The sequence below is a fragment of the Xenopus laevis genome, chromosome 3L, assembly GCF_017654675.1.
Source record: "Xenopus laevis strain J_2021 chromosome 3L, Xenopus_laevis_v10.1, whole genome shotgun sequence".
In the NCBI taxonomy this organism is placed as follows: domain Eukaryota; kingdom Metazoa; phylum Chordata; class Amphibia; order Anura; family Pipidae; genus Xenopus; species Xenopus laevis.
In genome coordinates this window covers 82,644,676-82,656,337 of record NC_054375.1, presented here as the reverse complement: position 1 = coordinate 82,656,337, position 11,662 = coordinate 82,644,676, and the positions used below count along the sequence as shown (strand labels likewise).

The window sequence follows — 11,662 nt, the reverse complement described above, 5'->3', positions numbered from 1 at the left end:
TTCTACAAGGCTGTCCTGCACTGATGTTACTATGATTTTTATTTATTATTTTCTAACTATAATAGTGTAAGGTGACAGGTAACTTGGAAGTGTAGTTATTACAGAAACTATTGCTTTACCCCACAATGAAACCATGCTACTCTAAGGGGGTTATTTATCAAAGTCCCAATTTATCTCAGTATTTTCTGCTACAAACTCTACTACAAATATGCTCGGGTTTTTTACCCTTATTTATTATTACATTTTCCTGAAAAGCTAATTTTCGGTAAAAAAAAAAAAATCACATTTTTCAGGTTTTTTTGAATTTTTCCATCAGATTTTCACGAATTTCAATTGTGATTTTCACCCGAAAACTCCGAAAGCGTTGGGGTATTGCATGAAACCCAGCTCACATCAAAAAATCATTGGGACTTCTCCCATTGACTTACAGTATATGCAACCTTGACAGGTCTGAGATGCCGGATTTTCAGATTCTGACTTCCATCCTCAGGGTTTAATAAATTCCGAAAAATTGGTGATTTTTTAAGTCTGATTTTATAAAAAAAATTCACACATCTTTTGTGATTTTTGCATTCAGAGTTTAGTAAATAACCCCCTTAGGGTCTGATTTATCAAAGGTCATGTTGTGTTTTCCCCAAAAAGTTTTTACAGGGTAGTTTTTAGTCAAAAACTCAAATTTTTGGTTTTAAAAAAAATGCAAATTTTTGGGTGTATTATACATTTTTTTGAATATTTCAGGTTTTTGTAAAAAGCTGGAAATAGCTTGAATCTGAAAATACTCTAGCTAAAACCTGTCAAGGTCATGTACTGTAGAAGTCAATGGCAGAACCATTGAACCATTTGAAGATGTTAATAGCATCATGATATGTGGGCTTTTCCCCCGGGTTTTGCTAGAAAACTCAATTAATTTGAGCAATTTGAGTTTTTACCTGAGGAAAAACTCAATTAATTCAAGTTTTCGGTTGTTCATCCCAAATTCACTGATTCGAGTTTTTTCCATTCAAGCTTTTTCTTAAATTGCAAAACATTTGAGTTGTGAGTTCACAACCCTTGTGAGAAGGGTGCTGCCGAACCATAATTCTCAGGGGGAAACAATAAATGGGTACCATTGTTTCTTAAAACAAGCTATATTTATTGGCAGGAATGTAACAGCAATCTTTTGGGAAATAGGTACAGATTATACGGTTTCTCACAAATAGAAATTTCAGAAGTGTTTGCCCATCAGGGGCCAGTAATTAACTTGAAAATGTTCAACCTCAAGATTCAGGCCCTCCAACTGGAACCTAGGCAGGAACACATCGACCCCTAAGTCTGTACACTTGAGTCTCTATCCTGAGGGTAGCACACCCAAGTCTCTAATCCTTTACTTTCCTTGCAGGCTGCTCACGAAATACCCCAAACCTAACTCTCACTCCTAGACAGTTATAAAAGAGATATCCTCACTACTAACTTCCCCTTCGGTGCTTATCTCTGCCCAGGCATTACCTTTCTTCCACATTCCTGCCCAAGTGGAATTCAAGCAGAAAAGAGAGTGAGCCCTGTCAGCTTATCAACCTCTCTTGGCCAGTAATGCAACTGCCAGGAACATATTTTTAATTGTGATAAGGAAACCGTTTTTTCCTCCAACTGTGATTTAGGACTCACATAGCTGTTTACAAACTTTAGGGGACTGTCAACAATCATACAGGGGTAACTAAATGATTAGACTCATACAGCAGAACGAAATCACAGCGGTGTAGACAGTGTATCATTAATTCTAAAGGTTAAAGATGACAGCAGGAACAATCAATAGGTGATCAAACACATAGTAAAAAAGAGTGATGAAGAGAAAGGAGAGGAAGCAGGTTGTGGGGTTAATATTATCATAGCACATATTTAATAGCAAATCAAATGCTTATTGTACATACAAAAGAGAGGGGAAAAAAAAGCTTATTGTACCAATCTAATCAGTTTCATGAGTTACAGATGTGGCCAGTTGCTACGTCTGTGCTGTAATATTTTGAAATTTAAGTTGAAGTATATGTTAATGACACTTATGGACATAGGGCTGGCTGGGTCCATTTTATCACATATGCTAACACCCAATAATGAACTTCATACAACACCCCCCAAAAATGTAAATCAAATGATCCAGTGTATGCATCTGTTGTACATTAAAAAAAAACAAATATCTATTTAGAAGAAAAGTGATCTAGCCTCTGCCCTTTAGCGCTCTAAAGGATCCAAGTAGAAAGGAGTAACATTTTGCTGAGACAAAGATGCTCCTCATGCAATCTTTTATAAAGGAATGACAAACATTTTGGTGTCCTTGAACTCTTTGTATTTGTAAAATGCGGAGCCTTTCATAAAGGTATTTGCAGAATTTGGAGCATATTTATAAAGGCATGAAAAATATTTTACTATAAATACATGGTGTGTTTATAAAGCTTTGTTATAGTCCTTATGTGTAAATTACTGCCATGCATTGTATGTGTGAAAAATAATCCACTACAAAAAAAAAATTAAAATGGTGTAGTTACAAAGGCTTTTAGTTATGACTCCACACTAAAGACAAAGTCATGCCATTTTTTATACCACCTCAGAAGTGGTAAAGCTCAATAAAGTTAATGGGGCAAATTTAGGTGATGAAGAATTTATGACAGCTCAAGTCCATTTAAAAACATTTTTTGTTTCATAATAACACCTCTTCCACAGCATAATGTTACATTCATATTTACATGAAAGCATGACATGGCTTATAAAAGTTATTTTATACAGTGTAAATTGGTGTTGAAGTTTCAATGGTTGCTAACACCTCTTCACACATCTTTACAGAAGGTATATGAGTGGTGAGTCTGTTCATGACATGTGGACATTTTTGCACACTCATAGATCTTCAAAAAACGGAACTGCAGGCACAGTTGGACTAGCCCATGGGTACTGGGGTAAAACCCAGGAGGTCCTGTTTTAGTGCAACCTGCACTGCTCTGCTGCTGGTACCTAATGCCCCTAGGAACTGCCACTCTCTAGCTATCTGCATAGATTAAATGTGAAGGGTTTATTCACACCACTATTAAGTCAATCTTACTTATGTGTTAAATTTTTATACCAAATACTAAGCAGCATTTACAAAAAGAAGGAAATACAGTATGTATTATACTATTTGTAAATAATTAACTTAAGCCATGCTAATGCCAAAGAGTCACCCAATCTTTGTATAAGGGTAACAGAAGAATAGAATAGTATAAAGTTCATATTTAAAATCAATCCCAGTGGAAGACATGACAGAACTGGGAATGGTGATCCTATGCCACTGTGTATCACTATGTGTATGTGTATCGCTATGCAGGAGAAAAGTTCATTTTTGTTTTGGCCAATTGAGAAAAGTGAAAACACTAACATTATGATTTGTGTGCGTGTTGGCAAGTTTACTCTCGCCCAGACCTGTGACCTAAAAAAAAACTTCCTTGGCTGCAGAGCATATATATATATACAAAATGAACATTTGTGCAGCATTAAACTCACCTTGGTTTGCAGGTAAAGCAAGATAGCATGAAACACTAGACTCCTAGCCACTACCATTAGTTATATTATAGTGTATTGAAGTTCAGTGAAAATGGGGCAGCCACAGGTTAAATATATATATTTTATAGGAATGTTCTTAAGAACATTTTATGTAGGATGTTATCCTGAAGGAGCTCAATCAAAAGCAATTGTGAAGCCTGTAGGTAAATTATCTGTTATCTGTTATTGCAATTAATGTTATTTTTTTATGCAGGCACTAGAGATGACTTCAGGGATCATGGATAACCACAGCCCTGAATACAACCAGTATCTGGTTCACAGATCAGTCTACTCAGAGAAAAAGTTCCAGGAGGAAAATGAGAAGAAAGAGATTGTTAAAAAATCTTTACAAACCAGGATAAAAAACAACTGCAGGTTGTACATCTCATTTTATGACTTTAAGCATTTATTAAAACACACATACATATATCTATATATATCTATATCTATATATAGATATATATATATATATACCTTTTGGTGCTGGGGATATCTAAATATGAAATGTATTGTACAAATGTATACTCACTTCAGGGACTTGTGTTATTGCTTTTAGCTCAGACAGGTAAGTAGGTTTCCAAAACAGGATTACAAAACCATTTGTAGATGATCCTAGCTGTCATTCTTAATTCTTCACTGCAAGCTTATACTATATATTTTTTATAGCATCATTTATAGCACAAGGCATAAACTGTCTTTGAGATGTGTAGTTTATGCTAACATGTATTTTTATCTTACAGTTGTACATCTAGAAAGGCTCTTCTTTTTATCAAGTCCGTTCTTCCTATAGCAGACTGGCTTCCCAAGTACAAATGGAAAGAATGGTTAATAAATGACCTTCTTGCAGGAATCACCGTTGGGCTAGTTAGCACCCTGCAAGGTTGGTTTTTTTGGTTTTGAATAAAATATTAAAATTTTCAAAAATTTTCAAAAATTAAAAATAAAATAAACCTATATAAAACAAGGTTTGCAAAAATGCTGTTGCACTCTAGGTACTTATTATTTATTAGCCTTATTAGATTTAATAAAGCCTTTTATTGCATAAGTCCCTAGAGTGCAACAGCATTTTTGCAAACCTTGTCACTGTTAGCACCAGGGCATTAACGTTTTTTAGTATGTGCAGCAGCCCTACGGACTTCGAAATTCGAATATACTCACAACTTGAATGGGAGGTTAAGAAAATATCTGATAGTCTAATATTCGATCTAATTGTCCCGACCTGAAAATTTTAATCAAATTTGAATTGAGTTTTCCCTCCAATAAAAACTCGAATGCCAGGAAGGCAATTTACATATTTAAATATTTTAATGGACCTCTGCCATTGTAAATTAACTTGCCAGGTTTTAGGTGGCGACTATTCGAATTAGAACTGTTTACATGGTCTAGGTGTGATAAATATCACAAATTTTGAATTCAATTAAAAATCGAATGTGTGAATTCTGACAGCAAAAAAAATTGAAAATTCAAATTTACTATTCAACCCTTAATAAATCTGTCCCTAAATCTATTTGTGGAAAGTACTTATCTTTAATTTATATTTGGTACTGATTTATCTGCGTTTGTTTCCAGGCTTGGCGTTTGCATTGCTTGCAGCAGTCCCTGCTGGATACGGCCTGTATTCTTCCTTCTTTCCTGTTCTGGTCTACGCCTTCCTGGGTACATCTAGGCACCTTTCCGTAGGTATGTTTTCACTGTACCAATACCAATTAGTACTGACAATATTTACTTTCATCAACAACAACTTAACTCTTTTCAATCCACCTTGTGCTATAAATAAATATAAACACAAATAAATATGACCCAATGATTGTAATAAAGATTCTGCAGCTTGTGTGAATGCTATTTAGTACCTATAGATTTCCAAAAGAATTTCAAATTCATGTGAGTTTTTTTTAATTAAATTAAATTAGTTTTTACTCGAAATTTGAATGGGGTGTTATTTATAAAAAAATCATATATCTAAAACTCGGACGAATATTCCCAACCCGAAAACTCGAATCGAATGTAATTCGAATTTGACTAAACTCGTTTCGAGTTTTTTCTCTGAAAAAACTTGAATGTCAGGAAGGCTACTAACAGCATAAAAATAGTCACTGGACCTCTCCCATTAGTTTATACATGACCACGGCAGGTTTTAGGTGGTGAATAGTCAAATTTGAGTTCTTAAAGAGCCAGAGTATGATAAATATCAAAATTCGAATTAAAACTCAAATCAAGTTTGGATAATTCGAATTGGAGAGTTTTGACCATAAAAAATTTTTAATTTTCAATTCAACCCTTAATAAATCTGCCCCTCAGTGTTTAGAAGCTGGATAAGAAATCAGTATTTAATACATGTATAATCTACCAAGAGCAGACTTTTGGTAAAATAACCCATCTCTCTGTTCAGATAATAATCTGTCAATTTGCCTCAAATATAAAGTGACTTGATAGTATATGAACATTAAGGGGCACATTTACTTTGGGTCAAATATCGAGGGTTAATTAACCCTCGATATTCGACTGTCGAAGTTAAATCCTTCGAATATCGAAGTCAAAGGATTTACCGCAATCGAACGATTCGAAGAATTTTAATCCATCGATCGAACGATTTTCCTTTGACCAGAAATTTGTTAGAAAGCCTATGGGGACCTTTTTTACTTTGCGAAGTAGAGGGTCGAAGTTTTTTTTAAAGAGACAGTACTTTGATTATCGAACGGTCGAATAGTCAAACGATTTTTAGTTTGAATCGTTCGATTCGAAGTCGTAGTCCAAGGTCGAAGTAGCCAATTCGATGGTCGAAGTAGCCAAAAAAACGTTCGAAATTCGAAGTATTTTTTCTTCTATTCCTTCACTCGAGCTAAGTAAATGTGCCCCTAAGTTCATGCTGTTATTAAAAAAAAAACCTTTCAAAAGTAGTTTCCTGTACATTACTCAAAGCTTGTTTGGGTGCATATTTGTTTGTGTATGACATTTTGCCTTATGTGGAACAAGACAAAAATATGTGTGAAGTATAGTTTATTTTGGTTATTTCACAAAATGTATTCAGCTTTTACAACATTAGTTATTTTTATTAATTATCAACTCCTCTTATTCAATAGGACCATTTCCTGTGGTCAGTTTGATGTCAGGAATGGTGGTTTTATCTATGGCTCCAGATGAAAAGTTTATAATCGCAAGCAACTCCACAGGACTGAACAAAACAGTGATAGACACAGTAGCCAGGGACGCAGCTAGAGTTGCTATTACAGGCTCTCTTTGCTTCCTTATAGGAATCATACAGGTAATAACTTTGTACCATGTCATTTTTACACTACATTTTCAGTTACTTTACTAAAATAATGGAAACTAAAATGCCTTAGTTTGAGTGAGTTGTTATCATATTGACAAAATACTGTTATACTATTTTGTAGTGACAGCATATAGCATCTAATTGCTTTCAGCAAGTTACAGTATTGATAAATATGCTACACTTACTGCCCAGTAACACCAGAATAAGAAACCAATTTAAACAGATCTATAGATCAGAAATATATGTATTAGCTGTGCACAAATTTAAATAAATTTAAAGGGACAATATACACCTTTGTTCAGCACAAGTGCAATCAATTGGGCATGCGTTTTATTATGGGGTGCCGTTTGTCCCAAATACATTCTGTTTCCCTAATACACAGAATTAATGTCTCTCATGGTATATAAGTATTTGTGACCATACACAGATAAATAAATATACAAAATACTTATTTCTATTAAAGAATGAGAACAAAATCTGGTTAGTGCACAGAAGGATGTCATTATATTACAAACTCCATTCTGTACAGTTTAACAAGCAATCTGTCTCACAAATGTATAACCTCCATGTAACGAACGCACTTGTGTGCAAAGTTACTTACAGAATGAATTATGTAAAAAACTTGGACATAATATATAATAGTGTAACTAACTAGTGCATGCCAAACTAGATTTGAATGACAAAATAGATATTTGTGACAGAAAGCAAGATTTTATAGTACAGGATTCATTCTTTCCAGAAAAGCTCAGTTTCACAAAACAGATAAAATATCCATTCTGTGAAGCAATACTTCAGTCTAACTAATAAGAACAAAGCTTTTTGCCATATAACAAACAAGATGAGAAGTTGCCAGCTCTGCTCATAAGATCTACACATCATACTATACAGAATATGTGTGCACATGATCAGTCCCACATCTCTGGCTAAACCTATTATGTAGTAGTTGAACTATAGCTAAGCACATTATTAAGAGACTGCTAAAAGCAGGTACAAGATTACAGCTAGAAGGACATGTTGGAGCCTAACAATCATATACAAAACGTATAACTGACTCTCAGGGTTTGTCAGACATCATTGAAGGGATATTAGACCTAACTGACTCTAAGGGGCATATTTATCAAGGGTCGAAAACGTCGAAATTCAAAAAGATCAACCGAAGTACAGGTATGGGACCTGTTATCCAGAATGCTTGGGACCTGGGGTTTTCCAGATAATGGATCTTTCCGTAATTTGGGTCTTCATGCCTTAAGTCTACTAGAAATTAATTTAAACATTAAATAAACCCAATAGGCTGGTTTTGCTTCCAATAAGGATTAATTATATCTTAGTTAGGATCAAGTTCAAGCTACTGTTTTATTATTACAGAGAAAAGGGAAATCATTTTTAACAATTTGGATTATTTGGATAAAATGGAGTCTATGGGAGACAGCCATTCCGTAATTCGGAGCTTTCTGGATATTGGGTTTCCGGATAAGGGATCCTATACCTGTAGAAGGTTTTTTTTTGGTCGAATAGGTCCGTTTTTGATCAAATAGATCCGTATTAGGCCGATTTCGAATTGTACGAATCAAATTAATAGAGAATTCAATCGAATTCGATTCGCAAAAAATTCCCAAAAAAAAATTAGATTTTTCAAAGTCCACCAATTGACTTCAATTGAAAATTCACTTTGACCTTTGATAAATCTGCCCCTAAGAGTTTGTCAGACATTATTGACTGCAAGATGATGTGTGATAAACAGTCTGGTAGTGGATTAAATGATTCTGCTGTGTTAGTTCAGGCAAAACAACAAACACAGTAACTTCTAGACTCAGTGGTGTAACTAGATATTACAGGGGTGTAACTAGATATTACAGGGCCCTAATATTTATTGAAATTGTATATAAATTAGGGTCTCATGGGGCCCCTATACCTCTTGGGTCCCCCTGCATCCGCAGGTTCTACTTCCTCTGTAGTTCCACCCCTGCTTCTGGTACATTTATTACAACATGGCAGGTAGGTGTGGCCTGCCCCATTATTGCTCTCAGCTTAGACAGGAAGAGGGAAACAGGAACAGGAGTGAATCATAAGACAATGGCAAAACAGCAGACATGCCCTTAACCAAAATGGCCACACAAGCAGGTTACTACAATAAGAATAGCCACATCACCTAAAATGATCATATATATGTTTTGCATACTTTTCTTTCGCTACAATCATTATAAATGCACCATTATATTTCTCAGCCATTTGTAAAAACTTCCACTTATGAACCTGTAGTGTTTAACAGCAGCCCTTTTAGGAAATGTTTGTTCATGTTTATTACTAAACAGCGCTAACATTTAGGGGCAAATTCACTAAGCGCCGAAGCGCCTAACGCTAGCGTCAATTCGCTAGCGTTGGGCATTTTCGGTACTTCGCAAATTCACTAACGAACGCTGGCGTAAATTCGTTAGTGTTACTTCGCATCCTTACGCCTGGCGAATTTTCGCTACGGACGTAACTACGCAAATTCACTAACGCGCGCAGTGTACTGTGTACTACCTTTTACGCTAGACTTCCTTCGCCACCTCAGACTAGGCGAAGCGCAATAGAGTAGATAGGGATTGCTTCAAAAAAAGTTCAAATTTTTTCTAAGTCCCAAAAAACGCTGGCGTTTTTTCTATATGATGGGTGATAGACTGAAAAAGATCGAAAAATTTTTTGGGGCTCCCCTCCTTCCCCCCTACATTTCCTAACTCATGGCAACTTAACTATACAGTGGGCACATGTGTAGGGCAAAAAAAAAAACATTTATTTGATGTTTTGAAGGTTTCCCAGGCATTTGTAGTGATTCTACGTATTCCTCCATTGAAATTTGAATTTGGCGCCGTATGCAAATTAACCATCGCTAGCGTAACTTCGCTTCACTTAGCGAATCAACGCTAGCGCAACTTCGCAGCCTTACGCTACCCCTGTGCGCAACTTCGGATTTTAGTGAATTTGCGGAGCTCTGTCAAAACTACGCCTGGCGAAGTGCGGCGAAGTTGCGCCTGGCGCAACTACGAGTCTTAGTAAATTTGCCCCTTAGTGTTGCCACCTGGCCAGTATTTTACCGGCCTGGCCGGTAAAAATGCTGGTTGATCCCAATGTTATTAATAGGAAAAAAAGCTAAATATAAAGGAAGGCCGGTATTTTTTTCCAGAAAAGGTGGCAACCCTAGGAACATTAGAGGGCGCCCTCTATAGCAGGCCAGATACTATGCCTTAGGGATGATGCAGCCATGTGGAGCAGAGCTGGCAACTTCTCATCTTGTTTGTTATATGGCAATAAGCTTTGTTCTTAATGGTTCAGGAGTGTGAACCAATTGCTTCACAGAATGGATATTTTATCTGTTTTGTGAAACCGAGCTTTCATTTTGTTGATAGAATGAATCCTGTACTATAAAATCTTGCTTTCTGTCACAAATATCTATTTTGTCATTCAAATCTAGCTTGACATGCACTAGTTAGTTACACTATTATATATTATGTCCATGTTTTTTTACATAATTCATTCGGTAAGTAACTTTGCACATAAGTGCGTCCGTTACATGGAGGTTATACATTTGTGAGACAGATTGCTTGTTAAAATGTACAGAATGGAGTTTGTGATATAATGACATCCTTTTGTGCACTAACCAGATTTTGTTCTCATTCTTTAATAGAAATAAGTCTTTTGTATATTTTTTTACCTGTGTATGGTCGCAAATATTTATAGACTATAACTCTACAAGAGACATTAATTCTGTGTATTAGGGATAGTTTTTTATACAGAATGTATTAGGGACAAACGGCACCCCATATTTTATATTTATATACTGCTCCTCAAACAGTGACTTCAGTTTTTTCAATTTATAACTTAATGCACAAAATAAAAAAAACCATATTTATCAATTAAAGCAAAAAATGTATGTCAAAACCCATATTCATTGGGCTACAGTTAACCTTTTAATCATTGCAGTTTTAAAAGTACAAAAAAGTTCAGTCCTGAAAGTGTTGTATACTTATGTTCTGTGTTAAAAGAACAAAAGTGCAATGTGAATGGTGTGTAGTTTTGAGAGCACAGTGAGTAGTGCACCTGCCTTGCAGCACTGGGGCCTTAATTCAATTCAGACCTGGGAACTAGCTCCAAGAAGTTTGAAGGTTCTTGTGTGGGTTTCCTCTGTGTACTTCTGTTTTTAATCATGCTCCAAAAACATACAGGACTTTTAACTGGCTCATGAAAAATTGACCATAGTGTGTTTGAATGTGACCTTAGAGTGCAAGCTCCACTGAGGCAGTAATTGATGTAAATGATGAATACTCTGCTTTATAATATTGTGGTGCTATTAAATAAGCTTACTGGGGAAGACCTGTTCACTGAAGATTTCTCTTACGTGGAGAGTTCCTTAAGATTGCAGAAGCAATTAGCTAGGCAACCAAATCACAGACCCAGCATCAAACTGGTGGGGGTCTGGGCCCACCAGGGCTGCAGCATCAGGGTCTACACCCCCTGGGGGCGCCCTCCACGGGCCCACGGGTCTGGGTTTTTTCCTGGTGTCCCGCAGGCCCAGTCCAACATTGCATATACCCAGAGCCAAACAAATGCGTCTTTTTGGGGCTAGTACCAGAAAAAAGACAATGAGGCAGGGTTAAAGACAGCATGGTTAGGGTACAATTGAGAAACTAATAACACATTATGTAACTGACATATATTCATTGAACCAGACATAGGTGGAGCGTGATCTATCACAAAGACATCCTGTCATCCTGTTCCATATCATGGTTTGATGACTTTAGTTTTATGGTAGATTGTTTTAAATGTAAATTTTTTTTTGCATTTAGATGGAGGAATACAAGGACTTCTCCT

At 36.0% G+C, this 11,662-nt stretch overlaps 1 protein-coding gene across 1 annotated transcript in view; it reads left to right on the top strand.

The window, feature by feature from the left end:
* Positions 1 to 3,499: 3,499 nt before the first annotated feature.
* slc26a4.2.L (solute carrier family 26 member 4 gene 2 L homeolog) overlaps positions 3,500 to 11,662 on the top strand; it is a 33,709-nt gene continuing 25,546 nt past the window's right edge. The window contains exons 1-5 of the mRNA XM_018251712.2: positions 3,500 to 3,516; positions 3,758 to 3,918; positions 4,284 to 4,423; positions 5,113 to 5,223; positions 6,624 to 6,805. Of these exons, the coding sequence (XP_018107201.2) occupies positions 3,767 to 3,918; positions 4,284 to 4,423; positions 5,113 to 5,223; positions 6,624 to 6,805 (585 nt within the window). The 5' untranslated portion in view covers positions 3,500 to 3,516; positions 3,758 to 3,766. The remainder of the gene's footprint in view (positions 3,517 to 3,757; positions 3,919 to 4,283; positions 4,424 to 5,112; positions 5,224 to 6,623; positions 6,806 to 11,662) is intronic.